The sequence below is a fragment of the Salvelinus fontinalis genome, chromosome 27 (genome assembly GCF_029448725.1).
Source record: "Salvelinus fontinalis isolate EN_2023a chromosome 27, ASM2944872v1, whole genome shotgun sequence".
NCBI classification, from domain to species: Eukaryota; Metazoa; Chordata; class Actinopteri; order Salmoniformes; family Salmonidae; genus Salvelinus; species Salvelinus fontinalis.
In genome coordinates this window covers 19,969,837-19,992,260 of record NC_074691.1, presented here as the reverse complement: position 1 = coordinate 19,992,260, position 22,424 = coordinate 19,969,837, and the positions used below count along the sequence as shown (strand labels likewise).

The 22,424-nt window shown below is 46.5% G+C and overlaps 1 protein-coding gene across 11 annotated transcripts in view; it reads right to left on the bottom strand.

Annotated features, from left to right (window-relative positions):
- The window catches only part of nhsl1b (NHS-like 1b), a 159,860-nt gene that overhangs the window by 16,420 nt on the left and 121,016 nt on the right, over positions 1–22,424 (bottom strand). For 8 of the 11 annotated variants that reach the window (XM_055885188.1, XM_055885192.1, XM_055885193.1 and 5 more), the window contains exons 2-5: positions 10,613–10,765; positions 4,741–4,865; positions 2,343–2,538; positions 889–1,020 (exon numbers count right to left, since the gene is read on the bottom strand). In XM_055885188.1, the coding sequence (XP_055741163.1) occupies positions 889–1,020; positions 2,343–2,538; positions 4,741–4,865; positions 10,613–10,765 (606 nt within the window). Of the gene's footprint in view, positions 1–888; positions 1,021–2,342; positions 2,539–4,740; positions 4,866–10,612; positions 10,766–15,812; positions 17,105–22,424 lie in introns of those variants that run through there. The other 3 variants (XM_055885191.1, XM_055885197.1, XM_055885194.1) reach the window with 2 other exon arrangements.

Here is a 22,424-nt window from a genome sequence, read left to right as displayed (position 1 = left end):
TCGGGTTAAGACCGATTTCACAGTGAAGTCCACAATAGGACATGTATGCTTGACTGTGTGTTTGTTTTCGAGTGTGACAGAAAACCAATATTGTCCATTCACCCCACATCATATACCCTTTCCTACTTAACCTCCCCCATCATTCTCCCCCTCCCTCCATTGGCCTCAAGCCAACCCCACTCCCCCATGATAGGCGAGTGTGCATTACACAGTTGTGGAAATATGAAGATAGAATGACATCTGTGGTAGGAATGCTGGGATTAGATGCAGGGTTTAGTGGTGGGGTGTGTGGGACACACTGTGGCATGCTTAGATTATCAGTGTATCCCAGGGATTAACACATACGAATAAGTGCCCATTTAGATTCACTAGACTTGTTACCAGCGCCGTTCTCGTAAGTCACCAGATATTACATTTTTTTTTGTGTTCACATTAGATACACTTCTCATGGCTAATGAAGGAGGACTGCGCAGAGACCGGGCCCATGGGGGTCATGGGAAAATGAGTGTTTCGGAGTGTCAGACTCTGGACTACTAGATATGAGGAAGTAAAGGTCCTACAATGACAGATGCCAGTAGAGATTTTACTATGAGGGGCGGGGGGTGGGGGGCTTATGAAGAGCTTCTAGAAGAGAGATGTCAAATGTCAAGATTCTAGCATGAGAAAGCAGATGTAGAAATTCTAGAATAGGGAAGAGGACTTTGAGAATGAGCAATGGTGGTGGTTCTACGGTAGACTTAACAATGAGGGGGAGTCAAACTAGTCACTAAACCAGCCAGAGGTGTGAGGCAGGTAGGTGGATGGACTAGCTGTCTGGGTCAGGGATGAGGGAAGGGTGGGAGGACTAGTGAGAGCTTTATGCAGAACAGCTCTGGGTTTATACCATACCTAGTTCGGTGCAGATGTTGTCAGGCAGCCCTGATATAGTCTTTCTGCGTTTGACCTTCTTGGGCCGGCGGGAGACTGTGTCAGTGTTAATGAGGGAGCGGCGGATGCTGGCCTGCCGGTCAAACGTTGCCCCTAGTGGCCGGGAGGGCGAGAGCAGGCAGGCAGAACAGCGACAAACAAAAACCAGCCCGTTAGTGATACAAACACACGTGCAATTGTGTTCATACATGCAGAGTTTAGAGACAGGCAGAGTGACAGAGAGGGAGAGTAGACAGTCACATATATATAGAAAAGCATGCTGTATAACATAGACGGGGGGGATGACACACAGATAAACACAGAAACTAAAAGAGTGAGTATCCCACACAGCCATACAAGACCAAACATACAGACAGATCAGTGTCTTGCTCTGACTGTCTTAAACTAGTTCAGACTCTGTGAATCTGCTCTTTTTGATGGATGGTGAGAAAGTGATATGAAAACTGACATATAGACAGATGGAGTCTAACACGCTCACATTTCAAACAGTCTTTTTTTATTTAATTTGATTAGATATGACGTTGACATTTTGTTAACTTAAAACACTGATTCTAAACCAATCCGCGTTAAGAAGCCTGCAGATTTAATAGGTCTCACAATTACATGTATTCAAATACATGTTAACACCAACTGACTATTGATACTGTTAGGAGCTGTCTGTGCTACTTTGCTACAGTGTTTTGTGGCAGGATCTAGCCTCGGACAGCTCTCTCTCTATGCCCTGTAGCGGGTGTGTGCTAGCGACAAACTGAGTCAGAGGACAGGACAAACACCACTGAGCCAGAGCTGACAGAGATAGTTAGAGGGAGAGAAAGTGTGTGTATGTGTGTGTGGGGGGGGGGGGGCAGTCTCAGACTGACTGCTGAGTGACAGATGTCACTAGCAGAGCTGATGTATTAGTGGGTGGGAGATGGAGCAGTACGGTGTCTGTGTTGGGTCCTGAGATGACGTGTGGTTATCTCCATCACCTTGTACTGGTGGTGGTGTGTCTGTGTGTGTCGTAGGTGTCGGTCTCTGTCAGACGCCCCATGGTTTGAGATACAGCCATGGAGCTGCTTTGACCTTTGACTGCAATCTCTCTCACTCTCTCTAACACTGGGATGGACTGAGCACGCTCACAAACACACACTTAGCAGGGGGATGGTCAGAGAGTGAGATAATAATATGGAAGAAAAACAGGGGGAATATAATACTACTGACAGACAGAAAACACAATGCTTTATGCATGTGGATGCAATTCCCAGTATGTCCATTCGAAAACACACAGAGGGGTTAAAATTGAGGCGAAAAATGATTGCTTCAAGACCACGACTCCTATTTCATTGGTTGAATGGCATCGGTAATTGTGGGCATGTTCAACCTAGGACATACAACGGTCACTATTGGGGGTGTGGCAGCCAGGGGGCGTGGCCTACCTGTGACGTTGATAGGGATGACGTCAGTGGGCACGGCCTGAGCCTGCATCCTCATCTTCTCCTCAGGTGTGGGGAGGGTCGGGGCCTTGTAGCAGCGCACCTGTCCGTCACACTCATCTATCCCCTCCTCTTCCTGGGGGGTCTGGGGCCTCATGGGGTGCAGGGACTTGTCATCCTCCGCTGACGAGGCCATGGACTGGAGGAGAGGAGAGAGAGAAGTGAGAGGGTGGAAAAGAAAGAAGAGACAGGTACACAGGAATGAAAAGGAGTAGAGAGGAAGGGAGATAAAAGAGAGAGAGATGAGCTTCAGACTGAGCCTGAAGAAACACACCTGAGCCTATAGGAGGAAGGAGTGTGTGTGTGTGTGTGTGTGTGTGTGTGTGTGTGTGTGTGTGTGTGTGTGTGTGTGTGTGTGTGTGTGTGTGTGTGTGTGTGTGTGTGTTGCATCTGCCCCCACTGGGTCTGCCATCCTTAGTATGAACGCTTTAAACCTCTTCCAGCATTGTGTTCATTATTGCCCAAACACCCACACACACCACTATGTTTACTGCAGCAATCTGACCTTTGAGCCAGAGTCTATAAACATGTTTCACGGTCAATCATACACACATTGACATGCACACCCTCACACCCCGACAAACTGACAGCATGGAGGAGTGAGAGAATGAGATAACAAAATGAGAGTAACAGAGAGAGAGAGATGCTCTCATGCGTTAAACTGTGCTGCCGGGCTGTGAGTTCTCAATCTGAGCGCATCACATCTACACTGCAGAGATACGAGAAGAGCAGCGCCACCAAACTTCTCACTGCAGCACCTGGGCTTTCTCTAGAACCCAGGGCATCAACCAAACAGGCCGACACATATTTTAGACTCATATCTACAATGATCAAATTCATATTCCAGAATAAAAAATAAAAAAAGACATTGGTTCCTTTTCCTATCTCAAAACAAAAGATACCTACCTCTCTAACAGCATCGCAGCCTGACACACTTCACTTGAACCTACTCGACAAGGTGCCACCCGTCCAGTAAAAACATCTCAGGGAAAGTTTACTCTCTGTTATGTCCCACCTATATCTCACTAACCTTCCACTATCATTCCAGAATGTTAGTGGGAAATTCTTGAAGCTCCCACCACACCACCATCATGCTATTCCCAAATGCAGAATTACAGGTAGACTGTGAGCGGGCATGCAGTCATGTTATCAGTCCCAACGGGTGGGGGGGAGACAACACCAGCTCAAACATGGGATAGTCAGAGGGAGGAGAGGAGGGCAGGGTGGAGAAGGAAGCCAGCCATGTGTTATGTTGTAGCCTTCAGAATGGCCCCCACCATTAGGGGCCATTGTGGGTCTAAACAGTAACCCAGTTTCTTCTTTGAGCTAGGGAGCTGCTGTCAACCAGAGTTAGGCTCAATAGCCTGGAGAAAACAGAACAGGGGTGAGGAGAGGGGGGCAACAAGAGAGGTGGGGGAAGGGGGTTAAGGTTGAGGGTGGCTTGGGCCAAAGGAAAAAGCAGGGGATGGATGAGAGTGAAAGGAGGTGTGGGGGCAGGCCAGGGAAAGAGGGGACAGTTTGGAGAGAGGGACAAGAGAGAGCAGGGTTAGGGGGTGAGAGGCACCTCATTCTACAACAGAAAGACCCCCTTCAACAACCTCGTCTGACCCCATCAGGACCCCCACGATTGGACGAGTCAAGTGGAGAGAGGGGAGACTACAGAAGGAGTGGGAATATGGAGAAGAGAAAAGCGGACAAGAGTGAGGGGGTTGGAGATATGCAAGGAAAGTAAGCGTCCTGTAAAAGGCTTCTCTGACTATTTGACAATTCACGTGTTAGTCCTAACGTTCCAGAACTGGAGCTCAGTCATACCACCTCACCACCACACAGGTTAGTTAAGATAATTAATAATGTCATACTGTCACTGTGTAAGTCAGTCACATGGAATTCTCAAGTTGTCTATTGTCATTAGAGTGAAAACAGCTCCACCAAGTCTAAACCAATATCAAAACAATGCTATTTAGATATTTGGAATAAATCTCTTAAGTGTTTCCTATCAGGACCTGTCAGATAAACAGTTCTAAGTGGCTGTACACGCATGAGAAACCAGCCATGGCAGGAACACAATGTAATGAGAGAGAGAGAGGTGGTGGTGGGGGGGTGGGGGGGGTGGGGGTGCAGGCAATGTTAGAGGAAAATACAGAGGTGGTGCACTTCTGCTTCAAACCACTGGAGGGCAGACAGATACCAGTTTGGTGTGTGCAATTCTTTTTCTATGGGTGCTGAGTGTGTGTGTGCGTGCGTGCTGTGTGCATGCGTGCGTGCTGTGTGCGTGCGTGTATGTGTATGCGTGTGTGCGTGCGTGCTGTGTGTGTGTGTGTGTGTGCGCGCTGTGTGTTACCTTCTTGTCTGTGTAGTCCTCATCATCCTGCAGGCTGCTGTGGGACTCTGCCCTGCCAGAGAAGGTGGGGCCCTGAGAGTAGTACTGGGAGCTACGGAAACCATCCTTCCTTAACTTGTCACACTCTGGAAGAGAGAGGGAGGGAATGGGTTACACAAACCTTAATACACACACACACAGACTGACACCCCTGGTAGGTATCTACACCCCTGGAAGTGGTGTCTACACCCCTGGTAGTGGTGTCTACACCTGTCGAGAGTTCAACACCTCAGGCAACACGCACAGCAGAGGAGCTGACCTGTGCAATATACCAGGCAGCTGTTCAGAGACACACAGCATATAGACGAGCAGCCTGTGTGTGTGTGTGTGTGTGTGTGTGTGTGTGTGTGTGTGTGTGTGTGTGTGTGTGTGGGTGGGGGGGGGGGGGGGGGGGGGGGTGTGGCCCCTGCCTCAGCAGCAGCACCTGACAGCGCTGACAGCTTCTCTCATTAGACCCTGCTGTGAGGGGTGAGATGTGTGTGTTCCTAATCTACGTGTGTGTGTGTGTACATGCATGTGTGTGTGGGAGCTAGGAGGGGGTATCCCTTCCAGTCTGTCACACACAGATGGTGGAATCGTCCTTCTCTCTCAAACACCTCCTCCCTCAGTGGATATTTACACTTCAGTCACTCTGCCAACACACTGCTACCAGGGACTCCTTTGTCATATTTGCATGACTAACTAGATCAGCTACTAAATAACACATAATCTACCAACGACATGTAGAAATATTATGTACTAGACTAATTATACATAACTTAATGATTGAATAGTATATCTAAAATGATATAGCTATATACATGTCCATATCAGAGCGATTTTCAAGCTACCGTTGAAGTCAGAAGTTTACAAACACCTTAGGCAAATACATTTAACTCAGTTTTTCACAATTCCTGACATTTAATCCTAGTAAAAATTCCCTGTCTTAGGTCAGTTAGGATCACCGCTTTATTTTAAGAATGTGAAATGTCAGAATAATAGTAGAGAGAATGATTTATTTCTGCTTTTATTTTTTTCATCACATTCCCAGTGGGTCAGAAGTTTACATGCACTCAATTAGTATTTGGTAGCATTGCCTTTAAATTGTTTAACTTAGGTCAAATGTGTTGAGGTAGCCTTCCACAAGCTTCCCACAATAAGTTGTGAATTTTGGCCCATTCCGCCTGACAGAGCTGTTGTAACTGAGTCAGGTTTGTAGACCTCTTTGTTCGCACATACTTTTTCAGTTCTGCCCACAAATGTTCTGTAGGATTGAGGTCAGGGCTTTGTGATGGCCACTCTAATACCTTGACTTTGTTGTCCTTAAGCCATTTTGCCACAACTTTGGAAGTATGCTTGGGGTCATTGTCCATTTGGAAGACCCATTTGTGACCAAGCTTTAACTTCCTGACTGATGTCTTGAGATGTTGCTTCAATATATCCACATACTTTTCTTTCCTCATGATGCCATTTATTTTGTGAAGTGCATCAGTCCCTCCTGCAGCAAAGCAACCCCACAACATGATGCTGCCACCCCCGTGCTTCACGGTTGGGATGGTGTTCTTCGGCTTGCAAGCATCCCCCTTTTTCCTCCAAACGTAACGATGGTCATTATGTCCAAACAGTTATAATTTTGTTTCATCAGACCAGAGGACATTTCTCCAAAAAGTACAATCTTTGTCCCGTTGTGCAGTTGCAAACCGTAGTCTGGCTTTTTTATGGCGGTTTTAGAGCAGTGGCTTCTTCCTTGCTGAACGGCCTTTCAGGTTATGTCGATATAGGACTTGTTTTACTGTGGATATAGATACTTTGTACCCGTTTCCTCAAGCATCTTCACAAGGTCCTTTGCTGTTGTTCTGGAATTGATTTGCACTTTTCGCACCAATGTACGTTCATCACTAGGAGAGTGAACGTGTCTCCTTCCTGAGCGGTATGACGGCTGCGTGGTCCCATAGTGTTTATATTTGCGTACTATTGTTTGTTTAGATGAACGTGGTACCTTCAGGCGTTTGGAAATTGCTCCCAAGGATGAACCATTGTGGAGGTCTACAATTATTTTTCTGAGGTCTTGGCTGATTTTCTTTGATTTTTTCATGATTTCAAGCAAAGAGGCGCTGAGTTTGAAGGTAGGACTAGAAATACATCCACAGGCACACCTCCAATTGACTCAAATTATGTCAATTAGCCTATCAGAAGTTTCTAAAGCCATGACATCATTTTCTGGAATTTTTCAAGCTGTTTAAAGGCACAGTCAACTTTGTGTATGTAAACTTCTGACCCACTGGAATTGTGATACAGTGAATTATAAGTAAAATAATCTGTCTGTAAACAATTGTTGGAAAAATTACTTGTGTCATGCACAAAGTACATGTCCTAACCAACTTGCCAAAACTATAGTTTGTTAACAAGAAATTTGTGGAGTGGTTAAAAAGCGAGCTAGCATCGCAGTGCTAGCTGCGCCACCAGAGTCTCTGAGTTCGCGCCCAGGCTCTGTCGAAGCCGGCCGCGACCGGGAGGTCCGTGGGGCGACGCACAATTGGCATAGCGTCGTCCGGGTTAGGGAGGGTTTGGCCGGTAGGGATATCCTTGTCTCATCGCGCTCCAGCGACTCCTGTGGCGGGCCGGGCGCAGTGCGCGCTAACCAAGGGGGCCAGGTACACGGTGTTTCCTCCGACACATTGGTGCGGCTGGCTTCCGGGTTGTAGGCGCACTGTGTTAAAGAAGCAGTGCGGCTTGGTTGGGTTGTGCTTCGGAGGACGCATGGCTTTCGACCTTCGTCTCTCCCGAGCCCGTACGGGAGTTGTAGCGATGAGACAAGATAGTAATTACTAGCGATTGGATACCACGAAATTGGGGGGAAAATGGGAGAAAATTTACAACAAAAAACAAAAAAGACTCCAACCTAAGTGTATGTGAACTTCCGACTTCAACTGATATATTCATTTTGTGCGTATACTTTCAAATTCAGGGCTCCTGCATTTCAGTGCTAGAGGTGTCACTACAGACCCTGGTTCGACCCCGGGCTGTATCACAACCGGCAGTGATTGGGAGTTCCATATGGCGGCGCACAATTGGCCCAGCTTCGTCTAGTGATGCCTCAAGCACAGATGCAGTGCCTTAGACTGCTGCACCACTCGGGAGCCCAAATAAAGGTTCAATAAAAATATATAGATCATTTACACCGAATGCTCTTTACAACAGCGACCAAATCGGCCTATTCATTTCTCTAGTCTCTGCCATCTCCGTTTGATGTGTGTATAGCGACAAAGACATTCGCTACTCCTCTAGTCGTTTGTGTTGAATAGCAGCAACTTATTAGTCAAATCACTGATGTACAAATGTAAATCTGCCCATTGTCTTATTCATGTGAAGAAGTGGTTTGATGTGTTCGTACCCTCTACAGAGCTACACCTTACTGACTACTTTCCTCTTTCATGTCCTAATGCCTACATAGCTAATTAGAGTAGGTCTCTTCAGGCACTGAGGCGCTGTCTGCATGTATAATACTGTCATTTAATGGAGCCTAATGGAGCAGCTAGTTACTGATGGCTGTTAGTGTTTGCGCCTGTGATCTGGAATAGAAGGGTTTTAGAAGCCACTTGAGATGAGGAGGAGGGGAATAGGTGTTACACAGTTTCCGTTTCCAGGACTGTTGTCGAGCAGAACAGGGGCTGGAGTTTAGCTGAAGGGGAAATATGGAGGTTTATTGCTATGGTCACATGGCACCATCCCAGAATGATGTAGAAAGAGAGCGAGGTACTAATTGAACATGTTCGATCAAATCTTTCAAACACTATTGACTATAATGTGTCTGATATTACGCAATATGTCTGTGCTTTCTCTCCCAATCAGTCACCCTTGTGCGCACACGACCACAACCTGACACCAGAATGTGCCGACGAATGGCATTATGGGTAATGACCCTGTCCTAACTGTTGAGAGACTCGGGCGTGGTGCCGATGACACTAGCAGCTGATTACATATTGATTGCTTTGAGACCCAAGCAGGGTCTGATATTGAATTTTCCCTAACTTCTCTTTGTGTCTCTGTCCTGGTGATATGGCCGACGGGAATAACATTGATTTAATGAGAGGGGGCTTCATAAGCACAGGAGCAGGGGCACGGTGGTGGATAGACCTTATGCGCTGCTCTCAGATACGTTTATCTCTATACCAATTCATATCCTGACTCTAACCAGACTGGTCAGCCATAGAACAGCGCTTTGGGCAGTTTATAGGTCCCCTTGTGTTACAGCTTTGTACTGGGTTTAGTTTGAAAGTATACATTGTGTACTGCTTCTATTCCTAGCAGACTGTAGGCTGACCATGATGTAACAGAGCATCCCAGGAGCAGCTTTATGGGAAGAGAACATGGGTGCAGCAGCTAAACATACACCACGACGTAACAGACTGACCAACACAGACAGTCTCCCCAGACACCTGTTGGAAGGGCTCTTTCAGAAGGACGGTGGCAGGTGATCAAAGGATACCATTACCCATGCGGTGTGTAGCATGGCGGGTGTGTGTCATATTACATGGACAATAACCTCACATAGAACCAGGACAATGGGACAGAAGGACAAAGACAGTGTGTGTGGCATTATCTTAGTGGAGGTGAATTAATAACACGCTATGCATTAGTTTACCTCTTCTATTATCTTCAGTCCCTCTCCTCCTATTCCCTCTCTCTGCCCTCCTCTCCTTTATTTCCCCCTCTCTCTCTCCTCCTTTTTCTCCCTTTATCTTCTCTCTCTTTTTCTGCTTGACACACAAGCTCACCTAGCATATAAATAACAAGCCCCCGCCCCACACTCACCTACTCACACACCATCCTTAAAGACATGCTACAGAACTTTGGCGACTAAGTATTTTTTTAAACCTCCCGCTTTGGGCTGGATGTGCCAATGTGTAGTTCATACATGCGTAATCTATGAGCAGAATTACAAGTCTTACCTCAATTAGCCACGAAATCCCTAGTTTGAAAGCGACTGTTTACTGGCAATGGTGCAGTGCCATTGTCCCTACATTTCCCCCACATGGGCCAGCTCCATAGCAATTTGAGTTCCAGGCAGCCAATGAGGTTCAGCCCCTCACCATTTGAGTGACAGTTAGCAAGACGCTCACACAGCAGAGCCAGGGAGAGAGCAATAACGTGGTGCACATATGTGATGTGGTACACACTTTTGGCTCATGAGTCAGTGCTACTTTCAGAATTACTGGCTAAAAAGTATACAAAAGTACCAGAGAATCTCTCTAAAGGCACGGACACACCGATCACGTTTGCCGGCCGAGAGAACTTAGCACCCCTGAATAGAATGCCAGCCATATTTTGAAAACCGAGTGCAACCAGATTCTACACGTAGAAACGGTCCAAAATGTTGTCAGTCAGACTCTATAACACTGTGCCGTCAGCAAGCGAACGAACGGCAGACCGCATGTCTTGTCCTTTACAATGATCAACACAAACTAGCACAGACCATCCATATCCACACCCTCTCCAACTCAACTCCTCCTCCATGCCTTTTCCCACACCTGAACCTTTCTCTTTGGGAACAGACCAGGAAGTGACTAGTTGTGGCTGCTTTGGGAGAACCTTTCATGTTCACCCCTCAAAGATACTGGACACACCACAGGAGAGCTTAACACAGGTGTGTTGTGCAGCTAGGCAAACAAACGCTTTGGACGTTTAAAAATAAATAATTTACAACGTTGTCGGGAACGTCGTGAACATCAATAAAGTATCAAGAGATATTGAGGGTGATGAAATGCAATGGGTGGTCGGTGACATTCCAAAAACACTGTATTTGTGTGTGTGTCTGTATATGGTCATGTTTGTGTATGGTCGTGGTCCTTACCCCTCAGTGCGGTCTTGAGGTTGACCTTGGCCTGGCGGTGGAGGTCCTCTACGCAGGGCGGTCTGCTGCCGGGCAGGAACACGTTCTCCTGCTGGTGCCACGGGGCTGTGTAGTGGACCGTCCACTTGCTCTCCTCATCCAGGTTAGACACCGCTACGGAGGGAGGAGAGAGAAAGAAGGAAGTTAAATGATTTACAGTTTAAAAAGGCAGTCGTGTTTAACAATATAGGCTAGATGTGTTTTGGTACTGTTGTATGTCAGGGATAGGGACTGATGCTTTGAAATAAATAATAACTTGGTGGGTGCTTATATTTGTTCTATTTCATTGGAAATGTTTTTCTTCTTCTTCAATCAAGCCATCAACTTCAGGACACACTGGTGCAATTCATGTTCCATTTTGAAATAAAAACGAGCAGAAACCCCCCATGTTGTTTTCAATATATACTCTTAACCGTGGAGTCACGGCCAGGGACAGTCATTATCAAAAGCCACCCAGGAGCAATTAGGGTTAAAGGCCTTGCTCAAAAGGTACATCGACAGATTTTTCACCTTGTCAGCTCGGGGATTCAAACTATCAACTTTTCGCTTACTGGCCCAATGCTCTAACCACTAGGCTACCTGCCACCTTACCCAGCCTATAGGCCAGCTGTTATTTATCTGGAGGTTGGAATGCTAATAAATCTTGTTTGAGTTGGAGTGGAAGGAGGGAGTGACGTTTGTATGAAGGTGTGACCCTACACACAAACAGCTTTAACACTCCACTGTGATGCATGGTCGCGTGTAGCTCAGTTGGTAGAGCATGGCACTTGCAACACCAGGGTTGTGGGTTTGATTCCCACGGGGACCAGTATGTAAATGTGTGCACTCACTACTGTAAGTCACTCTGGATAAGAGAGTCTGTTAAATGCCTAAACTGTGGAGGGCAATGGAAAGTGGAGGGAAGGTTAGTCAGAAGTTCCAACTGAAGAACATTACAATAGACACTGAGTGTACAAAACATTAGGAACACATTCCTAATATTGAGTTGCGCACTTCAATCTTTTGTCTTGCACATTCACCCTCTGAATGGCACACATACATTTCTCAATTGTCTCAAGACTTAAAAATCATTCTTTAACATGTCTCCTCCCCTTCATCTACACTGGTTGAAGTGGAGTTAACAAGTGACATCAATAAGGGATCTTAACTTTCACCTGGTCAGTCTGTCATGGAAAGAGCAGGTGTTCCTAATGTTTTGTACACTCAATGTAGTTTTCAAAACAGCATGTTCTCCACTGAGAGACCAGGCTTCAACACAAAAACCCACGAAGAGCATTGTTTCAGACACTAGCCTACTGCCAATCGAACAAGCTAAGAAGAACTTCCAAAACATTGCCTCTCAAACAACTTCTCAAATGTTCAAAGAAGGTTTCTACCTATTTATTTATTTATTTTAACTAGGCAAGTCAGCTAAGAACAAATTCTTATTTACAATGACGGCCTACCCCGGGCCAATTGTGCTTCTCCCTATGGGACTCCCGATCACGGCCGGTCGTGATACAGCCTGGGATCAAACCAGGGTCTGTAGTGACACCTCTAGCACTGAGATGCAGTGCCTTAGACCACTGCGCCACTCGGGAGCACAGACTAATCATTGTTCACTCTGTTTGGTTATTTCCTGGTCACCCAATAATGTCCAAACACAATCCTCAGGTCACATCCTGCACAACACCTCAACAATAAGGAAATAGAGAGGGTACAAAAACACGCAACGAGTAGTGCCACCATCTGCTGTTTACATTGCCCATTTCAAGAAAACACACACACACACACACACACACACACACACACACACACACACACACACACACACACACACACACACACACACACACACACACACACACACACACACACACACTGGACTTACCGAGCGATTGTATCCAGACTAAAGTACTATCTGGGATTGGGAGACCACGTATCTCCATTCCTCTAAACAAACTCTCTAGTTCTGTGCCTGTACTGACTAACAACATGACCATCTATCTCAGGAAAAAGTCAGACAAGTAAGAACAGAAAGAGGAGAAAGTTGGGAGGATCCTGGAAAGGGGCGGGCTAAGGAAGGAGGTGTGTGTGTGTGGGGATGCGGGGTGCATGAAGGACTCTTCCCACAGGTGCAAATGGGCCATCTGAGGTAGTGTGTGTTTTTTTGGGTTGAGGGGGGTGAAGGGTCCTTTTGACTTGACCCTTATTCATTCCCATATGTGCTAATGGACCATTAGAGGAAATGTGTGTCCTGTCCCTACAACTACCACCCTGTCCCCAACACAGCCCTTTGAGTGGCTCTGTTGAGAGCCCAAAAGGCCAAGGAGAAAGTCTCGGAAACACTTGGAATCCCCTGGGGTGGATGGTGTTCAAATGTTGTACGTTTAAACAGGTTGACGTCCTCCATTAGAAGGCCCCGGGGCCTGTCCAAATGTCAACAGTTGAACTGCCATTTGAACGGTGCAAAAGGCCTGAGGGAAAGGCAAATGAGATGAGGGACTTGGGGGGGGGGGTGTTTGTGTAAGGCAGGGGTTATATGTTTCCACAGGTGTGAAGGCGCCATCCAGTGTGCCAGTCCCTAGGGACCACAGGTGGCAGGGCCGACCGTTGGAGTGTGACGTGACGTCTGTTTGGAGTTCCTCTCTTCAGCAGTTAAAGTTGACACCTCTTAGATGGCCGGTTAACTACCTCTTTGGCAGGGAGAGAGGAGCCTTTGTATTCCTTCATGACCTTGCTCTTTTGCTAACCAACTGTTCTTTACAAACAGCTAGGCATATCTCGCCAACACATCGCTCTCCGTTCTCCTCTTCAAACACACACACAGCTAAACCTTCTCATGTAGGAAAAGGAAACCCTGAGAATACGGAGACCCACCATACCATGTGGTTGAGAAGTGGGAGAATCATCGGAGGGTGAATGACACACGTTGCTGCCACATTGGCAGTGTGTGTGAGCTCTCAGTGTGTGTGAGCTCTCAGTGTGTGTGAGCTCTCAGTGTGTGTGAGCTCTCAGTGTGTGTGAGCTCTCAGTGTGTGTGAGCTCTCAGTGTGTGTGAGGGACCAACTGTGTATAAGTATCCTTGCATATCACCATCACACTGTTGTGCCAGTGTGTAAGAGCTTTGTAAAAAGGATCAATCTGACCGGACAGCACAAGACCACACCACTGACCAATGGACAACGCTGAACAGGAGAACAGAGCTAGAGGGAACGGGACACGCAAACGTGCACATACACGCCCACACACTCCAAATATACACTCACATAAAGTGAAGGAGTTGACAACGGACACCCAAACATGCCTAACCACTCACACAAGGGCTACTGTTGCACCAGACTAACAGTGCATAGATAGGCCTACACACAACTCTAAAGATAGGCCTACACACAACTCTAAAGATAGGCCTACACACAACTCTAAAGATAGGCCTACACAAAACTCTAAAGATAGGCCTACACACAACTCTAAAGATAGGCCTACACACAACTCTAAAGATAGGCCTACACACAACTCTAAAGATAGGCCTACACACAACTCTAAAGATAGGCCTACACAAAACTCTAAAGATAGGCCTACACACAACTCTAAAGATAGGCCTACACACAACTCTAAATACACAAATGAAGTTACGCACTTGTATCCACTAGTCCCAAACAACCTAGTCAAAACACTGTCTCATACACAAACACAGCTGGGAGTATCCTCCAGCCCAGTCCATGCAGGTAGCTAGCTCTCCCCCCACCCTGGGGCCTGATGTGGTGAATAGAGCCAGTACAGAGCCACAGAGCCAGACCAAGGCCACTGGGACTATGGACATAAAGCCTGTATTGTCCCACAGAATCAGCCTCCACATCAGGCCTTTCACTAGTACAATACCCCCAGCCCCAGACAACCCCCGAAACCCATCACACTCGCCCAGAAACACGCATGCTACCACAATGTCCACATCAGGCTCTTTTCAGTTGTCACCTAACCTCCCCAAGCTCACATCCCTTACTACCAGCACACAATTATCGCAGAGAGGAAAGAAAATCAAAAGTTGCAGAAACACACACAGAAACACGGTCCTCTTAGAATCTATATTTTAAAAGAATCCGTGCATATTGACAGCTTCTAATTAAGCAATAAGGCACGGGGGGGTGTGGTATATGGCCAATATACCACGGCTATGGACTGTTCTTACGCAGGACGCATCGCGGAGTGCCTGGACACAGCCCTTCGCTGTGGTTTATTGGCCATATACCACAAACCCCTGAGGTGCCTTATTGCTATTATAAACTGGTTACCAACGTAATTAGTGCATTAAAAATAAATGTTTTGTCATACCCGTGGTATACAGCTGTCAGCCAATCAGCATTCAGGGCTCAAACCACCCAGTTTATAATCCTGTATATAGCACTATAACCTACCAATACATACAGAGACACAATCACATGTGATGTGCAGGATAGAGAGGAATAGAGAGGAGGTATGCAGCAGGGACAGAGGCTGATATCATCTACTACTGATTACTCTGCATCATCACATTGATAGGGTCTGGTGACAGCTGCAAGGTGCTTCTATCCATGCAATGGATCACTCCATAAAACACCCCTCTGTAGTTTAGGTTACCTACTGTATCAGTGTTCACGCCTCCTTTTCTACCTACACAGGTGTGTGGAAGGAGTCTGGAAATGCTGAGGTAAGGATTAACAAAGTTGATCTGAGAATTACAGTACACACAGTGCTAATACAGGATACACCTGAGATTAGGATAAGCACAAACAGCTTTCAGTAAGAGCATGTCACCTCTCGCACACTCTCACATGCACGTCCCCAATCCCCTGACACACAGACCCTACTATCCTAAATTCATTCAGAATTGCCCCAATTTCAACAAAATCCAAGAGAGTGCTTCAAATGAAAGAGAGGGCACTTAACTCTAGCCGAGACGTTAACCCTTTAAATGCCTCTCCCACTGGTTACTAGGTAACAGAGAACAACAGTATGTACTCAGTCAGATCACAGAAACACCCGCCCCATGACAACGTACTGTGTAACATTATCCACAACTAAAACTCATTTTATGAAAAGTCCTCTCAAAGTGACACCTGATCTGTCATAACTGGGAAATGAATGATATATTTAATAAAGGGAAGGAAAGGCAGAGAAAATGAAACCAAAGTGTCTCTCTTACCCTTCCTCTTGAAGTATTTAATGACAGATTTTAACGAGGTCCCGATAAACACCATTATTCCAGTCAGTCTTTATTTTCCTATAATAATATTAATAGAAAGGTCTTGTAAAGGCGACACAGATGAGCGAGGGAACGAGGAGGAGGACAGGACAAACGAGTGCTGCTGCCGCTCTTCTCCACTCACTCTATATGGTGGCTCAGCTCTGTGTGTGTGTGTGTGTGTCTGCTGTGTTCACAATGAGCCTCTCCCCCTCACACACACTGCCCACCCCCTCCCATCTCAGGCGCTGCCCAGACCTTTGAGGAACGCGCACACACACACACAGCGGGAGGGGTGTAGAATCTGTTCCCTTGTGCTTTGGTTACCATGGCGTTCTCTCACCCTTTCTCTTCATTTCTCCCTATCCCTTTCTCTCTCTCTCTTCTTCCCTCTTTTTCTTTCTCTCTCCCTCTCTCTGCAGGACTCTAAAGATTAAAGATTCAAACACGATGTAACAGTATGACCAGGAGTAATTATATTTAACTGTAAGGTATATGGATTTCAGAAATACAGAATAAATAGGCTAGCCTACTCTGTTTCTCTCCCTCTCCACCACTCCCACTCTGGGACCTACCAAAGCGCGCTCTCCCTCTCTCATGTCTGAATCTCACATCTCCTCTCTGCTGTGAGTTTCTCTTCACTTCCCCAGGAGGCCTATGCTGGTCTGATATTTCCTCTCCTGTAGTAGACTTTAGTAGTTAGGGACACCACCTGCTTTGTACTCTGATGCACAAAGAAAGGACTGTTGACTTTTCTTAGAGACCAACAACTGTTCCTGACTGAATGTCTGTGTGTATGTCCCTTTTCATCTCACCACAACTCTGATCATTTTCTCCGTCATTCCCTCCCTCCCTCTCTCTGATCAGCCAGCCTGCTGTTAGCACACGGCCACTGAATCTGTGCCACATGAATATAGATCACATACAATCCGCCTATTGTCCACTCTGTACAGCTTCTATCAGACACACACACACACACACACACGTACATACATACAAAGCACTACGGAGATACACACACAAGTGCACACACAAACTCAATTCTCTGCCTGCCCCTTCTACTGCCCCGTATTCCTTTATGTCTTCCCAAATTGATGGGGGATGGAGATGGGAGGGGGCTGAAACTGGAGCTTGAATGGGATTGCAAATGATTGTTGAATTTGTGGGTAAAAGGTCCCCCCCTTCCAACCTTGTCTCCTCCTCTCCTGAACCTCTTTGCAGTGTACATTCACAATGCTGTGTGTGTGTGTGTGTGTGTGTGTGTGTGTGTGTGTGTGTGTGTGTGTGTGTGTGTGTGTGTGTGTGTGTGTGTGTGTGTGTGTGTGTGTGTGTGTGTGTGTGTGTGTGTGTGTGTGTGTGTGTGTGTGTGTGTGTGTGTGTGGGTAGAGTATGTGTGTTTGTGTATTTGACAGCTTCACTGCCACGCTCTAGTGTTCTGCAATGGCTGTGCCAGATTCACACAGAGAAGCATTCTGCAAGTTTCTCTTCTCTCTCTCCTCAGCAAACCTTACCCTCTCTCTCTCCCCCTCTCTCTCCCCCTCTCTCTGACTCCCCACGCTTGGCGTGGGGCTCCTGGCCTGTTCTGTGATTGGGGTGAGCATCACACCATCTGGCATGCGTACAGTATTAAGATAACATGCAAACGCAAGCCGGCCATTACAGGACCTATTGTTCTGAACACAGAGGGACCAGTAGACACGGCCAATAGATCTGCCATATGAGGAGAAAACTAGACATCTCCTGGATTAGGCTTATCCACCCGTCTATCCATCCTTCATCCCTCTATCATAGAAATGCTTTGAGGAGAGGAGACGCTCCAAAACAACACGAATATTAATCCTTCAACTATTTCGCTATGCCCGCAAATCAGCTACATGTGTATGCGACCAATAAAATGAGATTGCTTTTGATACGCGGCTTGACAAACACACAGCATCAGGTATGGACCTCAGACTGAGGTGATGATCAGACCCGAGAAAGACGCCTTCCAAAATGCACAACATGTCAACCATTGACTGTACAATATTTCATTTGACGTTTTCTATTGACTTCCTAAACTGACTAAGTGTAGAACTTCAGTCTTTCTGAGAAGCCCTTTATAAAACCAGATTCATTAATATTAGACTAAAAGCCAATATATAGGCCTACAGCCCAAGATGTTCAGAAAGTAGGCCTATTGGAAAACACTTGCTTAAACAAACGATAAGGAACAATAGAGGATGTGTATGAGTGAGAGAGCGAGAGATAAACAAGTATTGTTGAATGAACCGCAGTCATAAAGACGTGGAACTGACAGATGGATAATAAGCTGAAGTGAATGATGACCGTCTTCTGCTCTACTTTCTCTCGCTCCATTTCTCCCTCATTCCGTCCCATTTTCACACCTCATTTGGATCTCCTTCGCAACCCGACAGACGTGTCTTCACAACTACCCAACGCTCACGCACGCGCAGCAAGTAATGAGATGAAACCTCCAGCAACACACTCACTCTCTCTCTTCCTGCACCCCCTTGCTACTCAGACAAACTCGCAAACCTCAATCCCCATCCCCTCCAGTCCCAATTCTATCAGTCAACCCCTGAACCCAATCCCCCTCCCCCTAACTCCCCCTCTTCTTCCCATTCAACATTATAGACTATAAAACCTCCAGTAAAATGCCCAAAGCATCCCTCAACACACCCTGCCCCCCGCCACTGTCAGAGCGCAGCTTTATTTCTGTAATTGGACTAAAAGAGAAGAGGACCCACTGAGCCCTAAAACCACGAGGTAGCCTGGATCCTCACCTCAATCACCTAATGTCACATCTCAATCCATACCTTCTCTCCACCTTCATGCATTCTCTCTCGCTCTCTCCTACTAAGGTCCTCTATATCGATTCCTTCCTCTCCTCTTTTCACCCCCTTTATTCTGTTCTCCTGCTCTAACCATGACCTTGCATCCCCTCTTCAGCAAAACAAAAACTCCAGGAAAAATGGTGTGGGGAAAACAGACAAGCAAGAAAATGTGAGGGGGGAACTTCATTTTACAGCTCTTATCCCGTATCTCTGAAACTACATGACCTTGATAAACCATAGAAAGTAGATCCCGGTATCAGACACATGACTCAAATGACACTAACTTTATGACATATGGTATAATGTTTAACTCTTGGATAGGCCTACATTCAATATCATACTTTGATATCTCTGAACAGTAACAAAACCACGGACCACTCTCCTCAGTATCCCTCCTCCCTCTCTCTGTGTGAATTATTTATAGTATGCCGGACGTCTCCCCCCCCCCCCTCTCTTTTTGTCTGTGAATGAAAGTGTAGCTGTTAGTAAACAGGAACTTGATCTAGCCTGCAGTGCCTTCCAGCCCTTAGAGAAATGGACAACGTCATTCATAATCTATCAGCTAGAGACAGACAGATCGAGGGGGAGAGAGAAAGAGAAGAGGGGGAGAGAGAAAGAGAAGAGGGTTAGAGAGAAAGAGAAGAGGGGGAGAGAGAAAGAGAAGAGGGGGAGAGAGAAAGAGAAGAGGGGGAGAGAGAAAGAGAAGAGGGGGAAAGAGAAGAGGGTTAGAGAGAAAGAGAAGAGGGGAGAGAGAAAGAGAAGAGGGGGAGAGAGAAAGAGAAGAGGGTTAGAGAGAAAGAGAAGAGGGGGAGAGAGAAAGAGAAGAGGGTTAGAGAGAAAGAGAAGAGGGGGAGAGAGAAAGAGAAGAGGGTTAGAGAGAAAGAGAAGAGGCTTAGAGAGAAAGAGAAGAGGGTTAGAGAGAAAGAGAAGAGGGTTAGAGAGAAAGAGAAGAGGGTTAGAGAGAAAGAGAAGAGGGTTAGAGAGAAAGAGAAGAGGGGGAGAGAGAAAGAGAGGAGGGGGAGAGAGAAAGAGAAGAGGGGAGAGAGAAAGAGAAGAGGGTTAGAGAGAAAGAGAAGAGGGGAGAGAGAAAGAGAAGAGGGGGAGAGAGAAAGAGAAGAGGGTTAGAGAGAAAGAGAAGAGGGGGAGAGAGAAAGAGAAGAGGGTTAGAGAGAAAGAGAAGAGGGTTAGAGAGAAAGAGAAGAGGGTTAGGGAGAAAGAGAAGAGGGGGAGAGAGAAAGAGAAGAGGGGGAGAGAGAAAGATAAGAGGGTTAGAGAGAAAGATAAGAGGGTTAAAGAGAAAGAGAAGAGGGGGAGAGAGAAGGTTGCAATAAAATTAGGCTACATTCTCTCGCATGTACACACACTTTGAGGGAACACACACACACACACACACACACACACACACACACACACACACACACACACACACACACACACACACACACACACACACACACACACACACACACACACACACACACACACACACAGAGGCCAGGTAAATAAACATGCTGTTGCTCTCTGATGAGTCTTGTTCTCCTGTTAATGACTTTAGCATGGTGCAAGGTTCCCATGCATCCACAACACACCCACCCTCTCTCTTGGAAACACTCAACCATAATAAACACACAATTGAACATTTTTGGACGGTATTCACAAGAAGGAAATAGGCCTAACCAAAGAGGCTGAGTAGAACGCTATACCACCTCTCTCAAAGTCCATTTTGAGTGACATGTCCTTCTGTTCTCAGCAGGCCACTCAGACAGAGGTCAGTGAGTGACCCCTAGTCCATACTCTCCCCTCCGTCCCCACCACTCTTCTTTTCTTTCACCCCTTCTACTCCTTTCTCCCCCTTTTCTGGGCTTTCCAACTGACCTGCTCTTTTGTGCAGGCTGAGGTCAGCACTGGGATTCCATCACAGTCAGCACTCACACGTACACAAACACGTGCGCACTGCACGCACGACACACTCACAAAACTTCAAAGGCTGGTTGTTGGACAAAAAGAGGGGAAACCAAAGAGAAACCAGGCTGGGACACAGAGTGAGTCAGGAGGACACAGACCGTATCCCTGGGTGTCTGGGGATAGGATGATGTCATCAAAGTGAGCCAGGGGGATCTGACATGAAATAAGGAGAAGAGGACATATTGTAAGCAGGGCCGGGACGATACCAGTATCGCAATATTCGTTAGCATCGTGGTAAGGAAAGAAAACACGAAGCGGATTTAACTTCTTTAGGTGTTGTCATCCCCCCTCCATCCCCACACACACCCTAACGTCACCCAAAACACCCAAACATGTTTACAAATCACAGTGGAGTGTGATTTATAGCCCAGATCAAACTCTTCAGTGTTTACCATAGTAAAGATCAGGTCTTTACACTGCATTACACCAATCTGTTTTCACCACCTATTTAACACACCCACCTGTTGTCGCCACCTATTGAACACACCCATCTGTTGTCACCACCTATTGAACACATCCATCTGTTGTCGCCACCTATTGAACACACCCATATTGTTGTCGCCACCTATTGAACACACCCATCTGCTGTCGCCACCTATTGAACACACCCATTTGTTGTCGCCACCTATTGAACACACCCATCTGTTGTCGCCACCTATTGAACACACCCATCTGTTGTCGCCACCTATTGAACACACCCATCTGTTGTCGCCACCTATTGAACACACCCATCTGTTGTCGCCACCTATTGAACACACCCATCTGTTGTCGACACCTATTGAACACACCCATCTGTTGTCGACACCTATTGAACACACCCATCTGTTGTCACCACCTATTGAACACACCCATCTGTTGTCACCACCTATTGAACCCACCCATCTGTTGTCACCACCTATTGAACACACCCATCTGTTGTCACCACCTATTGAAAACACCCATCTGTTGTCACCACCTATTGAACACACACATCTGTTGTCACCACCTATGAACACACACATCTGTTATCACCACCTATTGAACACACCCATCTGTTATCACCACCTATGAACACACCCATCTGTTGTCACCACTTATTGAACACACCCATCTGTTGTCACCACTTATTGAACACACCCATCTGTTGTCACCACCTATTGAATAACTATAGAGAAGGAGGTACTCGATTCTGGAAATAGCAGGCATTTGAAGAGGACGGATGCTGGGAGTTTGTGTGTGTGTGTGTGTGTGTGTGTGTGTGTGTGTGTGTGTGTGTGTGTGTGTGTGTGTGTGTGTGTGTGTGTGTGTGTACTCTCAGCGAAAATCTACTTCAGACCACTTGAGTTGGTAACATTTCATTCCAGTGAAGGAGTTGTTTTGTGCGCTTAGGTTGATTAAGTAGGCCGCATTGTGTGTGTGTGTTGCAATGCTAGAAGAGATTGAGCATATTATCTGCTCCTTGAGTTGGTACAAATTAGAGAGTTTTATGTGCATTCAAGTCAATAGTGGAGGCTGCATTGTGTGTATTATTCTCTATGAAAGGGAGAGGGGCCTCCCTCTATAGGCCTCCCCTCTATTGTACTCCATGAGAAAACCTTCCAGACACCCTGCTTTGAGTGCAGCGTGAGACCAAAGACACCATCACTAACATATTCAGTCCCTCCATATGTGCAGCTGCATGTGAGGGGATTTCATCTAGCCTACAGAGAAAGCCATTGGTGCAGTGGAGATAAATGATACATGTTTTGTGTCTGTTCAAACACAAAACTATTCACATATAGGTGAGCATGAACAG